We start from the raw sequence: 23,886 nt of genomic DNA on the forward strand, positions 1-23,886 counted from the left end.
GTATCTCGGACCTGCCTGGTGTTTCCTTGTTCTTCATGATGCTCTCTGCGCTTTTAACGGACCTCTGAGACTATCACAGTGCAGGTGCATTTATACGGAGACTTGATTACACACAGGTGGATTGTATTTATCATCATTAGTCATTTAGGTCAACATTGGATCATTCAGAGATCCTCACTGAACTTCTGGAGAGTGTTTGCTGCACTGAAAGTAAAGGGGCTGAATAATTTTGCACGCCCAATTTTTCAGCTTTTGATTTGTTAAAAAAGTTTGAAATATCCAATAAATGTTGTTCCACTTCATGATTGTGTCCCACTTGTTGTTGATTCTTCACAAAATAATAAAGTTTTATATCTTTATGTTTGAAGCCTGAAATGTGGCAAAAGGTCGCAAAGTTCAAGGGGGCCGAATACTTTCGCAAGGCACTGTATGAACATATACTCCTGTGTGTGTGTATCTTCTTACCCAGAGTGTTCCATTTATGTGTGTGTGCGTGTTTTCCACTTTCTGATGTTCTGAGTGACTATGTCAGTGAGTGAGTAGGTGAATATAAGCTCTTTCTATCCTATCCTCCAGGTATGTTGGAGGCATCATGCCACAGTGTGTACCTGCTGTCTCTTGGCACACTGGGTGTGGGCGGCCTGCAGGTCCTGCTCCAGCCTGGCAGCCCTCTGCTCTTGAGCTCCCACCTCCTCCAGCCTGCGCTGGCCCTCCATCATGGTCTCTGCCTGGAGCTGCCTCCCAGCCTCTTGCAGCCGTAGCACCTCTGCAGCACACACAGTATACCATAAACACACACATGGATGGATACACACACCCACAATGCAGTAAAAAATAAACTATGTATTCTATCGTAAACACAAAGTTATTGGTTGAGTTGTGTCATGCCCTCCACACCTGCCACAGTGCTGTCCTTGAGCTGGGTGAGTCTGGACACCTCCTCTCTCAGCTGACGAACCTCCGACTGGCACACACTGAGGTCCTGGCTAGCCTGGGCACACTGCTCCACGGTCTGGGAGAATATACACACGCTCACGCTCACGCGCACGCGCACGCGCACGCACACACACACACACACACACACACACACACACACACACACACACACACACACACACACACACACACACACACACACACACCTATGACTATGCCTGAGGGGAACGGGTGGACCAAAGACCCCCCAGGACATCTCCACACCTGCTCAAGCGCGTTCAGTGAAGCGCCTGCCCCTAATTTGGCATTTCCACCATGACGGCATATGTATCAGAGTGTGGAGGAAGTGTCCTGTGTTAGGGGAGCACCTATCTGACAGGTGTCACATCCAATCTGCACAGACCTACTGATGTTTTAACTATTCAATTAACCAGCCAACTGCACTGTGTGGCTGCCATGACATATTTACCTAAGATAACTTGTGTGTGTGTGAGCACAGGCAGCTGACAGGTCAACATGTCACTGTCACTCTTCCTCCAGTAGAGTGTGTGTGTGTATGTGTGCCAGCCATCTCCCCAATGCTCTCAGAGCCTATCAAGCCAAAGCCAACAGCTTTGAGTGAAATATGTACATAAACATTAAGTTAAAAAGTATAATTCAGCCATGTTGTGGAGGGGAGATCCTGCCATCTTCCCCCTTCATCTCAGACCATTAAAATAACGAGTTGTCACCAGGCTCTGTTTTCACTACCTCCTGATGCTGACACCCGTCAAGACAAATCTAGACTTCATGGCCACTTACAGATGTATAAATAGTCAAACGAGGTGCTCTAATCATCTATAAAACGCAGCTAAAAGGTTGCCAGAAGACGGCGGGCATCGTGGGCCAGCCGGGCTGGGTAATCAATCTGGGCTGAGTCGGAGTGGAGCGGGGAGCGGTGGCCGCGTGCGTTCGGAGCAGGGCAGTAAATCACGTCAGCGTAGTGCGGGTGCTCCTCTGACACGCCAGCCACTCCAGCTGACACTGGGCCTGTTTGACAGCCTGATGGATCGCCTCTACACTCCATTAAAGGCAGACGGGCACACGCACGCTGACATAACAAACAATTAGTCACCGTGGCCGTTACGGACCTTTGTTGGTGCGGGTCGGCGTCTGTCTGGCGATGGCTGCTCTGACTTCCTGTCTAGGGTCAGTTTAAAGCCAGGGTTGGAATACACAGTGGAACTACAGTGAACTTACTGAACATACAGTAGGACCAAACTTCTAACTATAGTTGAAGAGTGAAGTTTTAAAGACAATGACTTTCTCTGGTCACTGTGATTTCACTGGCCACAGTGACTGGTTGTGTTAGCAGGACTCCCGCATGAGGAGGTGAAGTGTTCTGCCCCTACTGTACCTGTTGTAGTTCTTGGATGCGGCAGAGCTGGGAGTCGTAGTCTGAGTCAGAGTGGATGTGACTGGCTCTGTAGACAGAGAAATCAGCTTGGCTCTTCACCACACTCTCCTCCTGTTCTTCCACCTGAGAGAGGCACACAGGAACAAACATAGTACACAGATATATCTGTTGACAGACCGGTACAGAACCACTGTCATGTGGTTGACTTTAGTAGGTCTCTCCTCCCATTTCCTTCCTGTGTTGTGAAGTTGAGTATTGCGAGGTAGAGACAGAAGGACTGGCTGGAGCTCTGTGAGACTATGGTTGAAGGGCAGACTGCATGGGGTCCTCCTGTCTGACTGTGGGTGAGGCAGGCCGGGGGTCACAATGAGACTAAGTTTGGGGCTGAGGTGCTGGGTGAGTTCACACTAATGAAACAGGCAAACAGTTTCCCCTCAGTCTTCCCCATCTGCATGATGTGCTGGGCTTGATGGCTCGTGACTGGAGCACATTCTGCTTTTCACAGATGAGCCGGTCTGTCTGAGGCGCACACACACACACAAACAAACACACAAAATGACCTATCGGGTGTCGGTGGTTTGTCAGGATTACTTTGTGCTGCTGCACTTATAAAACACTCCCAAATGGCCTGTAAGTTTACGAGGATAATATATCTATCTGAATACGATGTTCCTCTCATTACCCACTGTTGTTTGTTGTCTATGTTTTCCAGACAGCCTTCACTGAAGTGTGCCTGTAGTGTTCATAAAGCCTGGGGCCGTTACAGGCAGGATGAAGATGGAGAGAGAGGTGAAATCAGCTGGTTGTATTGATGTCTCACAGCAGTCAGAGCGATCGGCTCATTAAATGAAATCAGACTCTCTACCTCCCTCTCTCACACAGACATACACACCCCCCAGTTTTTAGACAACACATGTAAACTTGGGAAAGAGGTAAAGAAACATTGGTGTGAAAAAATACCTTGACAGGAAGTGATCACTTAAAAGGTATGCAGGTCAACACTCACTCACACACACCACACACACACACCGTGGGTCAGAGATAGAGACTGATGAACCGAGTGGGTGGTGTGTCGCCCTGTGTGCTCTAAGGACCCAGCTGAGGATGAGAGAGATCAATACTGTGTGTGTGTGTGCGATTGAGAGCTTCTGTGTTGCTAATGGAGCTCTGCTGTGTGGGAGGGGTGTTGTTAGGGACTCAGGTGGTGTGTATACAGTGGAGAGGGAAGGCCTTGGTTACAGCAGTGGAGAGGGCAGGGTGAGAGCTGGAGGTGATGGGAACGGCGCCTCCATTATGGGCTCACAGAAGGAGGTAAGCGCCCCACTGGATCTCCAGCCACCTCCACACCACATAAACACTGAGCTCCACTGGGCACGGCCGCCATTATTTCAGCCACATATCGCATCCCCAGCATGATTTTCCACTTTGCTTCTTCCCTGCATGGAGCTGTCAACCACCCCGAGTCTCACACACACATGCATGCACACAACCACACACACCTAAACAAGTCCAAACATCAATCCTTCCTCTCCACTGCTCTGCCCATGTAATCCAGTCTTCCTCTCCTCTCTGCTTCCTCCTGCCAGCCATTAACGGCTGTGCTCTGTGCTGTACTCTGTGCTGTCCAGGGAGCTCACACTGCCTGTGTTTTCTCATTGTGTTTCCTCCTGTATGGGGGCCATGAAGCCGATCAATAGGAATCAGTGAAAACACTTCCAGAGGTCCCCAGGCCTCCGACTCCCAGAGTGTACCCTGTCTGACTCCACCCGTTTACAGATCAGCAGCAGAGATGGAGCCTTACCTACAGAGGTGTGGCGCGACAACTGACCTGCATGTAGCTTCACTCACCTGAGAGGCCAGTTGGGTATACTACAGTGCTAGTACTACTTGACTTCACCGCATGACTGGCACTGTTCGAGGTAGCAGGGGTAGTGAGCAGGACGAGTGGGCCTGACTGTGTAGGGGGAAACCACTGAGTGGACTAGTAAATGAATCTATGTTTGTAGTGGAAAGGGAGTGATCAGCACAGCGTGACCGGGTTTGTCCGTGTCTGTGGACGAGTCTGTCATTGGGAAGCTACAGTCCTGTGGATGAGGCTCGGCCTGACTGACTGATCCACTGACTGATCCACTGACCGATCTGCCTGACTGACCTGCTGGCCTAACTGGTGTGACTGACTGTCTGACCTGTCGTCTCAGTGCGGCGGTGTTGTCTCTCATAGTGCTGATGACCATCTCACACTCCTGGCTGTGTTTGCAGCTGGACTCCAGGTCTCTCTGGGTGTCTCGGAGGTGCTGGCTCAGGGCACTCAGGGCGTCATCCCCGCTCTCCAGCTGGGCACAGTGGGCCTTCAGCTCCCCCTGCAACACCAACGCCTGGGCACACAGACGCAGCACATGCTCGTCCCGCTCCACCACCTGGGACACAGGGACACGCAGGCAGGCACACAAACACACATACAAACAAGACATGCAATTAACACTCATAAATCAGGCCTAGAGATGTACGCAAGAACAACTCCTGGCAACATGGGTATAAACAGCAGAGATAAAACCACAACACATGGAGCGCTTGGGGCTATATGGTTCTATCTGCATTTTTGTCCAAATGGAGTTATTGACATGTTAATGTTCTCTACCTATATAGTGCTCTAAACACCCCAATTTATGTTGTGTAAAAAAAGAAATACTAGATAGAAATTGCTGACACCGTTCAAACCAATAGGGGTTAGTAAGTAACTTTAACACCAATCATCAGAACCTCTAGCAGACAGAAAATCGAACAGATAGAACCTCTAACAGATAGAACCTCTAGCAGATAGAACCTCTAGCAGATAGAAGCTCTAGCAGACAGAGCCTCTAGAAGATAGAAGCTCTAGCAGACAGAAGCTCTAGCAGATAGAACCTCTAGCAGATAGAGGCTCTAGCAGATAGAAGCTCTAGCAGACAGAGCCTCTAGCAGATAGAACCTCTAGCAGATAGAACCTCTAACAGATAGAACCTCTAACAGATAGAACCTCTAGCAGATAGAACCTCTAGCAGATAGAAGCTCTAGCAGACAGAGCCTCTAGAAGATAGAAGCTCTAGCAGACATAACCTCTAGCAGATAGAAGCTCTAGCAGATAGAGGCTCTAGCAGATAGAAGCTCTAGCAGACAGAGCCTCTAGCAGATAGAACCTCTAGCAGATAGAACCTCTAACAGATAGAACCTCTAGCAGATAGAAGCTCTAGCAGACAGAGCCTCTAGAAGATAGAAGCTCTAGCAGACATAACCTCTAGCAGATAGAAGCTCTAGCAGATAGAAGCTCTAGCAGATAGAGCCTCTAGCAGATAGAACCTCTAGCAGATAGAACCTCTAGCAGATAGAACCTCTAGCAGATAGAAGCTCTAGCAGACAGAGCCTCTAGCAGATAGAAGCTCTAGCAGACATAACCTCTAGCAGATAGAAGCTCTAGCAGATAGAAGCTCTAGCAGATAGAAGCTCTAGCAGATAGAAGCTCTAGCAGACAGAGCCTCTAACAGATAGAAGCTCCAGCAGACAGAACCTCTAGCAGACAGAACCTCTAGCAGACAGAATCTCTAGCAGATAGAAGCTTTAGCAGATAGAACCTCTAGCAGACAGATCCCCAAGCAGATAGAAGTTTTAGCAGACAGAACCTCTAGCAGATAGAAGCTCTAGCAGATAGAACCTCTAGCAGCCAGAAGCTCTAGCGGGCAGAACCTCTAGCAGACAGATCCCCAAGCAGATAGAAGCTTTAGCAGATAGAAGCTTTAGCAGATAGAAGCTCTAGCAGACAGAAGCTCTAGCAGACAGATACCCAAGCAGATAGAAGCTCTAGCAGACAGAACCTCTAGCAGACAGAACCTCTAGCAGACAGAAGATCTAGCAGACAGAACCTCTAGCAGACAGAACCTCTAGCAGACAGAAGCTCTAGCAGACAGAACCTCTAGCAGACAGAACCTCTAGCAGACAGAACCTCTAGCAGATAGAAGCTCTAGCAGACAGAACCTCTAGCAGACAGATCCCCAAGCAGATAGAAGCTTCAGCAGATAGAAGCTCTTGCAGACAGAACCTCAAGCAGATAGAAGCTCTAGCAGACAGAACCTCTAGCAGATAGAAGCTCTTGCAGACAGAACCTCAAGCAGATAGAAGCTTTAGCAGACAGAACCTCTAGCAGACAGAACCTCTAGCAGATAGAAGCTCTAGCAGACAGAACCTCTAGCAGACAGATCCCCAAGCAGATAGAAGCTTCAGCAGATAGAAGCTCTTGCAGACAGAACCTCAAGCAGATAGACGCTCTCAAAATACTAGAAAAAGCTCCAGTATCAGCTCTTAGTTTTCCTGCATGGTGAGGATGGCGTGGGAGCTGACCTGAGCCCTGGCTTCCTTCAGGTCCTCGTCCTGGGCCTGTAGAGTGCTGTCCTGCTGGGAGATCTTGGTGAGGCAGGCCTGGTACTTGACCCTGTACAGCTCCAGGGACTGGGTCAGGGGCTGCAGCCTGGTCTCTGTGTCCGCTGCTCTGCTCTCAGTCTCCTGCAGCACAGCCCTCAGCCTGGACAACTCTGCCTCCTGGCCCCACAGACGGTTCTCCCTATCAGATGCCTGTGGGGGGACACATTCTCAGAACACTGTAGTCTACTTCAATATGCCTGTATAATGGCTTACATAAACCTGTAATAGGCATAGTACTGAGGGTACTTCACTGCCTATTAAAGTGAAGACAAATCCATGTTCCTGTCTTTCTGTGTACTGTACTCCTCTCACTCCTCCCACCCACCTCCTCCTCTGCCTGCCTGGTCTGTCTCTGGGCGTGCTCCAGGTCAGAGCGGAGGTGCTTCATGGTTGCTCTACACTGCTGCAGCCTGCCCTGGGTCTCCTGAAGCTCAGCCCTCAGCCCCAACACCTCCTCCTCCCTGCTCTCCTGCTGAGCCCGGGCCTCCGCCTGCCACCGCTGCAGCTCCCCACGCAGAACACACACTGCCCCCTGCTGGTTGTCCCGCTGGAGACAGAGGGTAGTGTCAGTGAGGGAGTGTGTAGGGAGAATGTGTGTGTATGTGCATGTGTGTGTGTATTTGTATGTGTGTGTGTGTATTTGTGTGCGTGTATGTATGTGTGGTCCTTCTGTAGCTCAGTTGGTAGAGCATGGCGCTTGTAACGCCAGGGTAGTGGGTTCAATCCCCGGGACCACCCATACGTAGAATGTATGCACACATGACTGTAAGTCGCTTTGGATAAAAGCGTCTGATAAATGGCATATGTGTTTGTATTTGTGTGTGTTTGTATTTGTTTGTGTGTATGTATGTATGTATGTATGTATGTATGTATGTATGTATGTATGTATGTATGTATGTGTTTGTATTTTTGTGTGTGTGTGTATATGTGTGTGTGTGCATACACACATATGGGGGGTGTAGGGGACACACAGACAGAACAGACAGATATGATACAATACACTCCTTCAGCCTTCCTTCCTCTCCCTGCAGCTCCACCGAGGCACTTTAATGACACCACATTACACTACATTACATTATTACACTCCAGAGTACAATATCCCAGATGAGATAATATTAGTTTTCCCCTGGCTGATGATGCATTACAAAAATAAGGAGCAGTGTAACAGATGGCTCTCAGGGTAAAAATAATACATCCCACAGACTTGTAACATGGCTGGGAGACACGCACCCACACCCACAAAACACTTCTGTGATTCATCTACTCCTTCGTTCTTACTGACTTCTAAGCCAGAAGAGTGAGAGAGAGGAAGAGAGAAACACGATTAGTTTGCATTTAACTTACAAACATCATTAAGACCGCAGCACTAATTGTGTTCTTTTAAATGAGTTAAATCTGTTAATGACTCCATTAGTGACTCCAGTGCATTGATGTCTCCCAAGAATGGAGGGAGGGAGGAAGTGAGAGTATGGATTGAGGCAGTCTGTGACATCACAAGCTGTGTAGACACACAAATATGGAGGTAAAAGATACATGCAGAGAAAAGAGGACAGATGAAGAGGATAAATATAATAATACTGGGACAGATATAGGGAGGGGGACTGATGTGGAGAGAGAGGGGGGAGCTCTAATCCATAATACAGCCAGCCTGCCTGCCTGGCCTGCTGCATACATTACTGCATCAATCAGTGCTAAACTGCAGTGTAATCTTCTAACTCCCTATTTCTCTCCCAACCTCATCACACAGACAACACCCCATGGCTATTTTTGATGAGATTCAGTGCTAGAGAGAGGGAGAGAGAGGTGGTGAGGGAAGGGTGTTTATAGAGCAGCCTCTCTCTCTCCCTCCCTCTCTCTCTCTCTCTCGCAGCTCAACCACTGATTAATTTCCAACTAGATCGCTTGGCTAGCAGTATTATTAGCATAACATTTCCATGGATCAGGACCTGCAATGAAACCCTTTCATCAAGTCACTTGTCGAACATAAAATTTTGAATCTCATTTTGTTTCTAATATAATTTTCTTACTGGGTGTGTGTGGAAGGCAGCGGGAGCTGGGAAAACGGAGAGTGGGGGAGGTGGGGGTGGAGGGTTGTTATGCAGAAGATAAACGGAGTCATCAATCAAAATTAAAAGAGCTCTGGGTTGGGAAGGAGACGTTGGTTTTAACCATGGCGTCTGTAGCCGCTTCGACACACCCAAGGTGCGTGCTCTCAGGGCTGCCTGCCTGCCTGCCTGTCTGTCTGTCTGTCTATCAGTCTGCCTGCCTGTCTGTCTGTCTGTCTGTCTGTCTGCCTGCCTGTCTGTCTGTCTGTCTGTCTGTCTGTCTGTCTGTCTGTCTGTCTGTCGAGTGGACAAAGGCTGAACTCTCAGCTAAAGACAAAAGAGCAGTCTGACTATCTTATCTTGTGACTAAGGCAGAACAGAACACCAAACTTGGTCGATCACACAGGTCCACAAAAACGGCTTTCACGTCACAACAATGTGACAGCACATGCAATAAATAACTATAAATCTAGCCTTGATTACAAAATGGTCAAAGCTGTCACTATTACAACCCCCAGCTGTAGTCCCAGACTGTACCAGTAATTATGAAAGATAACATAGCAGGGGGGAGGAGGAGGAATGGGGATTTCTTTTGAATAAGGATACAGAATCAATGCAATTTAATCAATCTTAGCTAATTAAAATAAATCTATAATGTGAAACAATCAAGGTGCATAAACAAGATTCAAAGAAATGAAGGAACTGTGCCAAGAGGCTGCCCACTTCTAATTAAATGATACTAATTGGAATTCCACAGCTGTGCTGTGCTGTGCTGTGTTTGTTGATGCCGTGGAGAGAAAGAGAGAGGGAAGGCTGACTGCCCACTCCTTTGTCTCTGCTGCTTCTCCTCAACAGCACACATTACTGCACACAACACAGCCACACCATGGGCTCTCTCTCATAGTTTGTGTCTGTCTTTGTGATTGTCTCCACCCACTTCCAGGTGTCACCCATTTTCCCCATTAGTCCCTGGCTACTTATTCCGGTGTTCCCTGTTTGTTTGTTGCCAGTTCGTCTTGTCAAGTGTTTTTCCGTGCTCCTTGTCACGGTTTTCATAAGGTGAAGGAGAGTCGGACCAAACTGCAGTGTGTATATTGTGATCCATGTTTAATAAAACAAACGTAACACGAATCCAAAACACAAACTCTACAAAACAATAAACGTAATGAAAACCGAAACAGCCTAAACTGGTGCAAACTAACACAGAATAAGGACGTCAAGACACTCAGGACAATCACCCACAATACAACCAAAGAATATGGCTGCCTAAATATGGCTCCCAATCAGAGACAACGATAAACACCTGCCTCTGATTGATAACCACTTCAGACAGCCATAGATTCTCCTAGAACACCCCACTAAGCTACAATCCCACTAAGCTACACACCACATACAAAAACCCATGTCACACCCTGGCCTGACCAAATACATAAAGAAAAACACAAAAATACTTCGACCAGGGCGTGACACTCCTGCTTTTCTTTTCTCTCTTTTGCTAGTCCTCCTAGTTTTGACCCTTGCCTGCCTTGACTCTGAACCCGCCTGCCTGACCATACTGAATACCCTGACCTCGAGCCTGCCTGCCACTCTGTACCTCCTGGACTCTGACCTTGTTTATGATCTTTTGCCTGTCCACGACAACTCTCTTGCCTGTTCCTTGTATTATAATACATATCAGACTCAAACTATATGCCTCCCGTGTCTGCATTTGGGTCTTGCCCTGTGCCCTTATAGACCTCCATAAGTATTGGGAGAGTGACATTTCTTGTTGTTTTGGCTCTGTACTCCAGCACTTATGGATTTGCATCCATATCGGGTGAACTGTTTAGAAATTACAGCTCTTTTTGGACATAGTCCCCCCAATTTAGGGGACCAAAAGTATTATCTGCATTAAAGTAGTATTTGGTGTAACTCTACAAACTGCATTCCTTTAAAACCGGGGAGTTTTGGTAAAGTTAAGTTTTACAACCGTATATGGGGATGAGAGGGTTAGACATACTGTAATAGGAGGGATGAGAGGGTTAGACATACTGTAATAGGAGGGATGAGAGGGTTAGACATACTGTAATAGGAGGGATGAGAGGGTTAGACATACTGTAATAGGAGGGATGAGAGGGTTAGACATGCTGTAATAGGAGGGATGAGAGGGTTAGACATACTGTAATAGGAGGGATGAGAGGGTTAGACATGCTGTAATAGGAGGGATGAGAGGGTTAGACATGCTGTAATAGGAGGGATGAGAGGGTTAGACATGCTGTAATAGGAGGGATGAGAGGGTTAGACATGCTGTAATAGGAGGGATGAGAGGGTTAGACATACTGTAATAGGAGGGAGGGAGAGGGTTAGACATGCTGTAATAGGAGGGATGAGAGGGTTAGACATACTGTAATAGGAGGGATGAGAGGGTTAGACATGCTGTAATAGGAGGGATGAGAGGGTTAGACATGCTGTAATAGGAGGGATGAGAGGGTTAGACATGCTGTAATAGGAGGGATGAGAGGGTTAGACATGCTGTAATAGGAGGGATGAGAGGGTTAGACATGCTGTAATAGGAGGGATGAGAGGGTTAGACATGCTGTAATAGGAGGGATGAGAGGGTTAGACATGCTGTAATAGGAGGGATGAGAGGGTTAGACATACTGTAATAGGAGGGATGAGAGGGTTAGACATACTGTAATAGGAGGGATGAGAGGGTTAGACATACTGTATGTAGATATGTGTGAATGCATAGTGTATATGCCCTGAGGTGGTGTAGAAACGTGTGAGTGCCAAGTGTATATAGATTATGGTGTGTGTATACATATTGTATAATTTATTTAGATTATGGTGCGTGTGTACACATATTGTATAGTTATATAGATGATGGTGTGTGTATACATATTGTATAGTGTATACAGATTATGGTGTGTGTATTAATATTGTATAGTTATATAGATTATGGTGTGTGTATACATATTGTATAATTTATTTAGATTATGGTGCGTGTGTACACATATTGTATAGTTATATAGATGATGGTGTGTGTATACATATTGTATAGTGTATACAGATTATGGTGTGTGTATTAATATTGTATAGTTATATAGATTATGGTGTGTGTATACATATTGTATAGTGTATACAGATGATGGTGTGTGTATTAATATTGTATAGTTTATGCAGCTATATAATAGGTCTGGCACCAAGCCCATCCATCTAAAGATCATCATTCCAGTAGCTACTGTAAACAGTGTTGAATAGTCTCACTAAGGATGTAGTATGATGTGTGTGTGTAAACTGACCTGTGTGAGCAGGCTGTCCCTCTCCTGCTGTAGCTGGCCAGTTGTCTGTAGTTGTGCCTCCATGTCCTCCTCTCTCTGACTCAGGCTGCCCTGGAGACAGCTCACCTCCTTCTGCAGCCTCTGCACCTCCTCTCCAAGGGCCTGCTCCTGCTGAGCCTGCACTGACAGCTACACACACGGACAGACGGACGGACGGACGGAAGGACGGACGGGCAGACAGACAGACAGACAGACAGACAGACAGACAGACAGACAGAATATACATATAATTTAATGTTTAATAACACATTATCCCTTATCAGGAAACAATTGCTGCATGTGTGGACGCAAGGTTGAAATTGAACAAAATCCCAGTCCATATAATTAAAGAAAACAGTGCTGTGAGCAGACAAGAAGAGAAGGAAGGGGAGCATGGAGACAACCAGAGACAAAACCACTGTATTCTCCTCTATTCTGCTTGTAGTCAGACCTGTAGAGCTTGTTGTCTGGAGAAGTGGAATCTGATTCCCTGTAATATATGTGTATATTACCCTGTTTCCCCCCTGGGGCGGCAGGTAGCCTAGTGGTCACAGTGTTGGACTAGTAACCGAAAGGTTGCAAGATTAAATCCCCGAGCTGACAAAGTAAAAATCTGTCGTTCTGCCCCTGAACAAGGCAGTTAACCCACCGTTCCTAGGCCGTCATTGATAATAAGAATATGTTCTTAACTGACTTGCCTTGTGAAATAAAGGTTAAATGAAAACACCACCCACTCCAGCAGCAAGTTTCGAGTGAGTGATAAACTCCTCTCCCCTCCCATCCCCACCTCTCAACCCGACCCATTCCATCTCTCTCTCAGTCCCTCTCTTCACCCGTCTGCTCAGTTTAAATGACATCTCCCCGTGAGTCTCAGGAAACGTCACGTAAAGCAATTACTAACAGGCCTGTTGTGCCCCCTTCCCTTTATGTAGGGGGGGCATGTGCCCTTCAGCAAAAAATGAATTTTCCAATTGCAGTTAGTTCTGCCATGAATAAATAAACAAATGAATAATTGAGAGGGCAACATAAATAAATAACATCACAAACATTTCACTGGCACTCATAAGTATTCTGCAGATAACTTGGGCTGCATGCTAATGATAAAAACAGTAGATGTAGCAGGTTCCCAATGCATTATTCACCGCTCTCCTCCAACCCAAAATTAAATAAATAAAAATCTTTCAAGGAAGTCAAAACATCCTCTCAGCATTGAAGTGACAGGCCTGTCCCATTTATAACACAAGGACACTCTGGGAAACAAATATCTGACCAGTCAGAGAGAGAGGAATAAATAAACCAGCACAACACAGCGTACGGCCATTGACAGATCCTCCACAAGTTCTCCTTCAAGAAGAAAACTCTGAAATAACACAGAAGGTTCATGGGACACAGTCAGGTGTCTTTTCTAAGTCCCAAGGTACAGGGCTGGCTGGACACTAACAAGGTCACCATGTCCTTGAGCTTTCTCCTCAGGGATATACGGGGGGGGGGTCTGTGCCCCTATGAATTCTGATGGATTTGAGTTGAACTAGCCCCTCTATAAACCGGCAGCACTAGGACTCGTCTTCGATGGCTGTAGAGACTGCATTAGGCAGGTCTGTACAACCCCATCTATGTTGATTAATTAAAAAGAGATGCGTTAGATCTCAGGCCTCACCTCATCCTGAGCTGATTTCAGGTGTTCCTGCGCGGTGCTCAGTTCTGTGGTCAGTCTCAGCACTGTCTCATCCCTGTTGGTCACCTGAGCACAACCACACACCTTGGTCAGTCCCTACTTCCACTCAACTCACACTGCCTTACCTGTCAGTATGTATGGTTCTTCTTCTGCTGTGAAGACTTAAAACAACACTACTGTCACGACTTCTGCCGAAGTCGATGCCTCTCTTTGTTCGGGCGGTGTTCGGCATTCAACTTCGCCTGTCTTCATTTTCCATTTGTCTTGTCTTGTTTTCCCACACACCTGGTTCTCATTTCCCTCATTATGTGTTGTGTATTTAACCCTCTGTTTCCCCCATGTCTTTGTGTGGTATTTTTTACATTTTCATGTATGCACACGTTAGGCTGGTTGCGCGAATTTCGTGTTCGTTTGTGCAGTGTGCTTTTGGTTCGCCAAATAAAAGGCTCCAGTTTGCTACCAAATATCTGCTCTCCTGCACCTGACTTCCTACAGCCCTTCACGCATACCCTGACAACTACACTATATCGACACATTCTTAACAATGACCTTGGTAAAGACATTTTGTATTTCACATCCATTATGAAACATGAAACATCCAAGTTAAATAAAGGTTCATTTAAAAAAGTTTAAAAAAGGCCATTTCTGATTGCCTGTTTGTCAGCTGACCAGCTAAGGGGCATTACAACGAGGGTTGGTTGGATGAGGGAGAGGAGACAGATGGAGGAGAGATGTTAAGGCCAGTACCTCATGCTGTGCAGCATTGTGTTTCTCATTGAGCAGGTCCAGGTCATGGCTCAGGTCCTGGTTCTCTGTCACCTGAAAGGCCAGTCTGTCCCTCTGTTCCCTCACCTCACGCAGCTCCTCCCTCAGCCTGCCCACCCCAACCTCCTCCTGGACCAGCTACACACAGACAGAGAAATAGTATGGGTCTAACAGAAAATAGGCTAATAACAGAGGTACAGTATATGGATAAACCTACAGACCATTTTAGAATATTATGTACGAGTGACTTTCTATCAAGGTTCAAGTACCTGGGCATAGCAGGTGGTATACTGCTGCTGTAGTTGGATCAGATCAGCTCTGATCTCAGCCAGTCTCTCCTCTGTCTCCACACACTGGCTATCCTGCGACAAGTGACACGTGTCATTCCATTGTCATAAACATGCCAATACATGGCTCTTAATGGGTCAAATTAAACTCCTTTTCTTACCTGCTTCTCCCTCTCTCTTTTACATGACCTCAGCTCGGCAGCAACTTGCTGCAGTGCATCTTGGGAGGAGAGCAGCTGTTGGCGGAGAACGCGGGCATCTTCTTCATGGTCCTGCAGCTTCACTCTGAGAGCCACGACCATCTCCTCCTTCTGGGCAAGCTGTGGGACAGGAGGGAACGTAACACACTGAATAACACATCAAGGACAGGACAGAGAACAGGCTGATTGTACAGTAATAGCTATGTGGAAAGCACTTTCCTGTTCAAATCACAGGCATTATTTGCAATCAGCAAGAAGCAAAAATGTTCAAATCAAACGTTTATTTACTGTTGTTCTCTATGTTCCGTCTTACTGGGATACAGGAAAACAATGACAGAGAGCGTGATGGTTTTAGTTCCATCCTATAGACACACATAATAACACATAAAGAGGTAATAGTCCAACAAACCATTTAATGGTGGCAACACTCACAATTGTACATTAGAAAAGAACACAATATATATATAGACGTTCTGTCCAGTTAGTTTCCCATTTGGACAAAAAACATGTCCTAGATAAGCAAGACAATGTTTCCTGTTTTAGGGAAATGGGTTTGTCTGCTAGCTACATCCCTCCATTCCACTGCAAATTGGAGAATAAGAGTTTATCCAGAACCATTTCTGCTGCTGTTATTGAGCTTCTGTGAAATTGTTGTGGATTACACATAATTATTGATAAAGCAGCTTTCTCTCTCTGTTTTTGTTGCCCAAATCTGTTAAAATATGATCAGACTCCACATTGGTACCCGAGTAATGAAAACACACGGCTATAGTGATAGTGTTATTTTGTCGTGAGTAATCATACGCATGAGAGACAGAGAGAGGCTGACTGGGATGAGGCAATTAACAACAACACTGATACCGGAAACATGTGGAATGGGTGAGTGGGCTGGGGAGGAGAGGGCTGGTTGTCGATTGGGGTATCTAAAGAGTGGCTGAGGATTCTAACCACACACACACACACACAGACAGACAGACAGACAGACAGACAGACAGACAGACAGACAGACAGACAGACAGACAGACAGACAGACAGAGGAGAATGAGCAGACAGACAGAGGAGAATGACCAGACAGACAGACACAGGAGAATGGGCAGACAGACCAGACAGACAGACACAGGAGAATGAGCAGACAGACCAGACAGACAGACACAGGAGAATGAGCAGACAGACAGACACAGGAGAATGAGCAGACAGACAGACAGACAGACAGACAGACAGACAGACAGACAGACAGACAGACAGACAGACAGACAGACAGACAGACAGACAGACAGACACAGGAGAATGAGCAGACAGACAGACACAGGAGAATGAGCAGACAGACAGACAGACAGACAGACAGACAGACACAGGAGAATGAGCAGACAGAGAGCCACAAGGTCAGTCTGAGGTTCACCACACATGCTTCCACAGAGGGGGGTCTGAAACAGAGGAGCCTTATTTCCACATAGAACATTCTGATTGTGAGAGGGTTATGGCTGAGTGATTTTCAGTTTACCGACAGGAGTTATTTCTAACAGTGGTAGTTAACTGGGTTATAGTGTCATTTTTATCACAAGAAACAATAAAACAACAAGAAAGAAACACATCAGTAAAAAAAAGCCAAACATCCTTTCTCTCTGTGAGGCTAATTTTCCACAGAGCCGATTAAGGAGCGTCATTAACCTGCCTGCTAAGCACAAAATTGTAATTAAAACCAAGGGGGTCATATGCATTTAACACGGCCATGCACTTGAAAGCGAGGAGTGGAAAAAAAAAAAAGAATTTCCTGTACATGTTTGCAGATTGCAGCCTAATGTGGAGCTCAGTTTAATTAGACCCCAGTGACCTGATGTGATGGAGCCTGACCGGGTCCTCACTACACCCACACTGCAGCCACACCACCGTCACCAACCCTGCTCCCTCCCGCCGACCCCCACAGCTCCTAGAACCATGCCACCTCCCCCTCCTCCCCAGGCCCAGACTTCCTTCCACCTCTCCCCTCTTCTTCCTACCTATCCCTCGACCCCCCCCACACCCCACACCCTCAACCCTGCTCCCTGTACCTCCCCAGTCCCAGCCACTCACCCTGCCCTGTAGGCCGTCCAGGCTGTGCTGCAGCTCTTGCATCTGGGCCCCCAGACTGTGGGTCTTCTCCTCCTGTAGTCTCAGGCCTCTGAGGGCCGTGTCCCTGGCCCTCTGCACCTCCTCAAGCCCAACCTCCCTTAGCCTAAGTCCCTCTGAAGCAGCATGGTAGCGGTCCCTCCACTCCCAGAGCTCCCTGTCACGCTGGGCACTCTCCTCCCACAGCTCCCGACCCACCACGTCAGCCTGGCTCTGCAGCCACACAGCCTGCACATCGCTCTCCCTCACCTGCACATAGACACACAGTCACAGTCAGTTATATCCTCAAATAGACATCTTCAGTCATTCATATCAGTCAGGAGACATCTAGAAACACAACTCACACACACTAAGAACATACACATTAACGGTCAAGGACATAGTACACGTCATGTAAACACGTCCGACGCTCATCATCACGGTGTCTGCTGTGGCACAGAGCAGACTGTCCCTCCTGTTACAGCTAGTTCCCAGGATGTTAAAACAACAAATCCACAACAGCCCCAGTGAGTTTCCACTAAAACCCACTGAAAGAGCAGGACTATTCTTTATGAACTGACAAACTCACACAGTAACAGGATCAGCACATAAAAGTCCATGCGAATGAAACAAACGAGTGTTAGCGGGGTGTGAATAAACACTGTGGCGCGCACCTCTACAGACCCTTCTATCAATCAACCTGTCTGCACTTTGTTTTGAGAGTAATCTTGTCCAACCACCAGAGAAGCACTCAACAGTTAGTGGAGCTTGGCTGTGCTTTGAAGGCCGTGGTTTATTGCGATCCCAGAGCACAGTGAAGCCGCGCTGTAAAAACACGCAGGCCCAGAGCTCAACACTCGTCCGGGGTTACTCACCTCACACAGGGATCTAGCGCAGACCTGCAGACCACCTAAAACGCCCGTCTGACCCTTTTCTATTTCTCTCTTGTTCCCTCTCTCCCTCCATCTACAGATTATCACCCTCTGTCCCAGGTCTTCCCCCTGCTCTGTCCCACTTTCACCCTCTATTGACTGGGACAGGGCTTGTTTGAGCCCTCATTAGTGTGGGCTGCCAAGGCCATGCCCAGTAGACATGTGCATACACGCAGACACACACACAACACACCAATCCCCGGGAACACTCCTGACCCACTCTTTGGCCTTTAAGGGCCGACCAAAAGCCTCATTACACGTCAGCTCCCACTGCTTAAGAGGTGAATGTGAAGTTGAAGGGTTGAAAGCAGGCGTTAGAAGATGCCCACGCTGTGTCAGTCAGTCAGGCACCTCACAACACAGCAGCGTGAGAGGAGAGGCCTTGTTAAGCAGCATTGTGTGTCATCCTGTTCGGGGGAAGCACAAAGGTGTCAGCCAGAGCCCAGAGCCACAGACCTTGTCCTTGAGCTGATGCTGCTCGTCTCTCAGCCTCTTCAGCTCCTCTTCTCTACCACAAAGCTGAGGAGAAACACACACAACATGTTAAGTACACAGAGGGTGAAGAGATAGAGTTTGAGGTTACACATAAGGGCTGTTATAACAAAGCAGCCATTTTATATCAATATAAAATCAGTTCTGAGTAACAATTAAGTACCTTACTGTATTAGTTTTCCAATAAAATGGTCAAAAAGAAACAAAAATAGCTTTTTAGCAAAAAACAATTTATCAAGCAAGAATTTTGCTGGGACTGTCTGGGAGTGATGTCGCTCTTGCTGCGGGTGATTCCCTGATCCAACTCTACGCAGACGATACCATTCTGTATACATCTGGCCCTTCTTTGGACACTGTGTTAACAAACCTCCAAACGAGCTTCAATGCAATACAACACTCCTTCTGTGGCATCCAAATGCACTTAAACGCTAGTAAAACTAAATGCATGCTTTTCAACCGTTCACTGCCCGCTGTCACCAAAGCCCCATACACCACCCACTACTGTGACCTGTATGCTCTCGTTGGCTGGCCCTAGCTACATATTCGTCGCGAGACCCACTGGCTCCAGGTCATCTATAAGTCTTCGCTATCTCAGCTCACTGGTCACGATAACAATACCCACCAGTAGCACGTGCTCCAGCAGGTATACAGTGGGGCAAAAAAGTATTTAGTCAGCCACCAATTGTGCAAGTTCTCCCACTTTAAAAAGATGCGGTACACTTCAATAATTTGCAAATAAATTCATTAAAAATCCTATAATGTGATTTTCTGGATTTTTTCCCCTCATTTTGTCTGTCATAGCTGAAGTGTACCTATGATGAAAATTACAGGCCTCTCTCATCTTTTTAAGTGGCAGAACTTGCACAATTGGTGGCTGACTAAATACTTTTTTGCCCCACTGTATCTCACTGGACATCCCCAAAGCCAACATCTTCTTTGGCCGCCTTTCCTTCCAGTTGTCTGCTGCCAATGACTGGAACGAATTGCAAAAATCGCTGAAGCTGGAGACTTATATTTCCCTCACTAACTTTAAACATCAGTTATCTGAGCAGCTAACCGATCGCTGCAGCTGTACATAACCCATCTGTAAATAGCCCACCCAATCTACCTACCTCATCCCCATATTGTTTCATTTATTTTTCTGCTCTTTTGCACACCAGCATTTCTACTTGCACATCATCATCTGCACATCTATCACTCCAGTGTTAATTTGCTAAATTGTAATTACTTCGTTACTATGGCCTATTTATTAACTTACCTCCTCACGCCATTTGCATACACGGTATATAGACTTTATGTTTTTCTATTGTGTTATTGACTGTACGCTTGTTTATTCCATGTGTAACTCTGTGTTGTTGTTTGTGTCGCATTGCTTTGTTTTATCTTGGCCAGGTCGCAGTTGTAAATGAGAACAGGTTCTCACTCAACTAGCGTACCTGGTTAAATAAAGGTGAAAAAAAGAAAAGAAAGTGGTCTGAGTGGGGAGGGGGAACTGAAAACGTGCTGTTATTGGCAGAGAGGTTTGGAACTCCTTGTTATTGGCCTATTAACTCATTTACTGCCTAGTGATGTCAACCGGAAAGCCAAAACTTCTCCCATGCAAAACCTGCTGATTAGAAGGTATTGTGTAGAGTTATTTCCTGATTCTGGTTGTAAATACAATGATCACATTTACAGAGTTTTTCCACACATGTACAGTGTTCTTTCATCAGCTGTTGCACAATATGATACAAAAAGACAGAATTTTGACTGTACTGGGACTTTAATAGCGTTCACATTCTCAATAGTGCTAAGTCTCCTGACATTCAACAACAGGTCCAGTCCAGATGAATAACTAATGCTGCTATCTAGTCCCACTGAGTGGTTGGACCTCCCCCCCACCCCCCTCTCTCACCTCACTAGACCTGGAGTGAGAAGCATCTGAATCCTTAATAAGACAAAGTGCCTCTCCTTTCTTTCCTTGACCTCTTCAGGAATACCTCTTTAAATATTAAGAGAGAACAGCAAAAACTTACAGCAGGAGTAAAAAGTGCTGAAATATTGGTGCTGTGGCTGGGCAGTTTGGGAGAGGTAATGCAGGGGAGAGGGATGGCGGGGGTGAGGGAGGGCGAGGCAGGGTGGGAGTGAGGGAGGGCAGGAGCGAGGGATGGAGGGGGCGAGGGTGTGTGTGGAGGAGAAGAGGGGGAAGCGACAGCGATATAGACCTCCCAGGACAGGAGAGGCTGACGCAGGTACCTCAGGCCCCTGGGGCCCCCGGGCTTTATTAACAGTGGCCCCTGGCAGGGAGGTGACATTCAGCTGTACTGGAACTCTGGCAGTTAGGGAAATGAAGCCGTACTGAGTGGAGGCCTTAGAGAGCGCTTTACGGTAAACAGCAGCTATTGAGCAAGGAAAGACTTGCCTGATGGAAATGAAATCTTCAGAAACTTCTTCAGTGTTAGTTCAATCTGAGTGTGAACATCTTGAGAGTCGGAGGGCAGAGAATGGCACATGAACCCAGTCTGGGTGGGATTGCTCTTATAGAGGTGACCTCTCTTCTTCTAGATCCAAGGAGGATGACATCAATCTTGACCTCTTCTCTCGCAATACAAATACCCTGTATCTGAATGCAACATTCCTCCCCCAGGGACACAAAGATGTAATACCCCCCTGGGATGAAAAGAGGCTTTAACCCACGCCTTGAAGGTAGCAGAGCTGCGCCTCATCTTAAAGCAGATGTCTTTTTTTCCTCAATAGCTCAGGGTCGGCAGTGTCAAGGCACGCAGCCCCACAGCAGTTCCAGTCTTTTGTGGAGCCTCTCTTTGAGCTCAATGAAAGGAAGGGATGTGCAGTCCAGCCAGGCAGTATGAAGAATGAGCAGTTGAAGGTACTGAACTGTACACATGTGTGTTTATATGAGTAGGGTTACTGTTTTTCATTGAGAAAAGGAAGGTTGTTATAGACAGTGTGTGTGTAATGTCACATGCACAAGTACAGTGAAATGCCTTTCTCGTAAGCTCTCTGTGTGTGTGTGTGTGTGTGTGTGTGTGTGTGTGTGTGTGTGTGTGTGTGTGTGTGTGTGTGTGTGTGTGTGTGTGTGTGTGTGTGTGTGTGTGTGTGTGTGTGTGTGTGTGTGTGTGTGTGTGTGTGTGTGTGTGTGTGTGTGTGTGTGTGTGTGTGTGTTACTGATGCTGTCAATAGACAGAACACTCAATTACCTTTTTTCGCATCTCCTGTCTCTCATTCTTCAGTCTGTCCACCTCCCTCTGCAGCTCACCAAACAGCTCTTCCTTCTGCTGCTGTGCCTGCCTCTGCTCAAAACACACAAATGCCCACACACACACACGCACACACCCGGGGGGCAGAGGTGAGGCACACATGGGAGAGGGAAGTGTCTGTTTTTAAAGGTGTCCGCGGAGACATTTGCATTATGCATATCACACCTCTGAAATGATCCATTAGCAGGTTAGAGCGTGAGAGCTGCTAAATCAGCTGACAGGACACTATGCCAGCACAGACAATATCCTCTACCCTCACTGCCAAATGAGAGGGAGTGTTTGTCCCTACGGAGCAGAGACAGAGAGGGTCGTTGGTCCAGAGAGAAGTCCCTGTAGGACCAGACCCCCTCTGCTGTCCCCAGAGAAAGAAAGAGAAGCAAGCGAGACAGACAGACACAGCGAGACAGACAGACACAGCGAGAGAGAGAGAGAGAGAGAGAGAGAGAGAGAGAGAGAGAGAGAGAGAGAGAGAGAGAGAGGGACATGGAGAGAAAGAGAACACTCAGCCTCTCCTCAACACCCCCTTGCACATCCAGACACTGATTTATAATTTTAATATCTCTAATTTCCACAGCAGCGGCCGCTTTCCAAATGTCATTTTCCAATTTATGTCAAACCGTGTGACCATTTTTCTTAATACGGCTTATGACAAGCCTGGTCGCCAGGCAGATATGCAATTCAGATTGAGTGTTTTACAGGCGCGGGAGCCATCAGGCTGGGGTGTTTGTGTGTTTATCTTTATCAGTGCCCGTTCAATATTTTTGAGGGGGGAGACCGAGAGCGCCATACACAAGGGAAAATGTGGTTTTATGGGGATGGCTGCAGGGAACAAAATAATAATTCTGTCATAAATCGAATAATTACAGTTACCATAATGAGAATTATGATGGTGGTAATGATAATGTATTAAAATATGTATTAACACTAAGAGCCTGAAATGGAACGTGGGATGGCTTCACGGTCATTATATGAATATTTATGCTAATTAAAACAGGGCCTCCCCTTTTATGTACCACTATATCTCAGTGCTAATCGTCTGAGTGGAACACAATGGAAATCGCTGCGGAGGGGCAGGATGCAGTTCGGGGCTCACCCTGAGGATGGCGCTGTGGAGCTCCTCTCTGGCATGGCCCAGCTGGCCCTGCAGGGCAGATGTCTCTCTCTCCCACTCCGTCTCTCGTCCATGTAGCTCAGCCAATGACCTCTGAAGCCTCTGCAGCTCAGCACTGCTATCCTGCAGCTAGAGGGCATAGAAAGGGGGCAGGGAGGGTAGCCTAGTGGTTAGAGTGTTGGACTAGTAACCGAAAGGTTGCAAGTTCAAATCCCCAAGCTAACAAGGTCTGTCGTTCTGCCCCTGAACAGGCAGTTAACCCACTGTTCCTAGGCCGTCATTGAAAATAAGAACTTGTTCTTAACTGACTTGCCTAGTTAAATAAAGGTTAAAAAAATGTTTTAAAAAGGAGAATCATGTCAAACACACACACACACATTTCTCTCAAGAGAGGTAAGGTATGGTCACACATCCTGGTCGAAAACCACAACCAACAGCATCATGCTAAACTAAAGGCTTAACAACAAGCAGCTCATCAGACTAGAGAACATCATCAGACTAGAGAACATGTTGGGTAGTTCTTCATTTGGCTATAAAACTCCATACGATCCATATGTTTGAGAGGTCTGGATGTTGGCACTGAGTTCCAGCTCTCTCTGTGGGTGTTGGCTAGCTCTGTGATGTAGCTGTGACTCTCCATTCAACTGGCTGCTGACAGGGCAGGCTGGCCTACGGCAGGCCCTAATAGCCCATAATGATCACTGGGAACTTATTCAATGAGGAATTCATTCCTGGCTGGCCTGTCCATGGCTGTACACTACGGTGCGGTCTGGTATGACATAGCGAGTCTCGCCCCACTGCTCCTTCCTCCGCCAACCGCCTATTGACTTGCCAGCGCATGTTCCCCACCCTCAAAAAATGGGTAGAAATAACAGGAACAAGTTGTCGGAAATGAAATTTCAATTCATCCAGTCCCTTTATACACTGGTGCGGGTAGCCTGCCGTCGAGAGGGA

General features: G+C 47.0%; 1 protein-coding gene across 8 annotated transcripts in view; it reads right to left on the reverse strand.

Moving 5' to 3' along the window:
- LOC118359337 (centrosome-associated protein CEP250-like) overlaps nt 1-23,886 on the reverse strand; it is a 216,902-nt gene that overhangs the window by 23,233 nt on the left and 169,783 nt on the right. For 7 of the 8 annotated variants that reach the window (XM_052481654.1, XM_052481617.1, XM_052481634.1 and 4 more), the window contains 15 exons: nt 22,915-23,061; nt 21,762-21,854; nt 18,529-18,591; nt 17,126-17,410; nt 15,017-15,175; nt 14,838-14,930; nt 14,551-14,706; nt 13,786-13,869; nt 12,111-12,278; nt 7,110-7,331; nt 6,704-6,934; nt 4,519-4,749; nt 2,333-2,455; nt 898-1,012; nt 609-766 (listed from right to left, as the gene is read on the reverse strand). In XM_052481654.1, coding sequence (XP_052337614.1) covers nt 609-766; nt 898-1,012; nt 2,333-2,455; nt 4,519-4,749; nt 6,704-6,934; nt 7,110-7,331; nt 12,111-12,278; nt 13,786-13,869; nt 14,551-14,706; nt 14,838-14,930; nt 15,017-15,175; nt 17,126-17,410; nt 18,529-18,591; nt 21,762-21,854; nt 22,915-23,061 — 2,328 coding nt within the window. The remainder of the gene's footprint in view (nt 1-608; nt 767-897; nt 1,013-2,332; nt 2,456-4,518; nt 4,750-6,703; nt 6,935-7,109; nt 7,332-12,110; nt 12,279-13,785; nt 13,870-14,550; nt 14,707-14,837; nt 14,931-15,016; nt 15,176-17,125; nt 17,411-18,528; nt 18,592-21,761; nt 21,855-22,914; nt 23,062-23,886) is intronic. The other variant, XM_052481645.1, reaches the window with a different exon arrangement.

The sequence above is a fragment of the Oncorhynchus keta genome, chromosome 2, assembly GCF_023373465.1.
Source record: "Oncorhynchus keta strain PuntledgeMale-10-30-2019 chromosome 2, Oket_V2, whole genome shotgun sequence".
In the NCBI taxonomy this organism is placed as follows: Eukaryota; Metazoa; Chordata; class Actinopteri; order Salmoniformes; family Salmonidae; genus Oncorhynchus; species Oncorhynchus keta.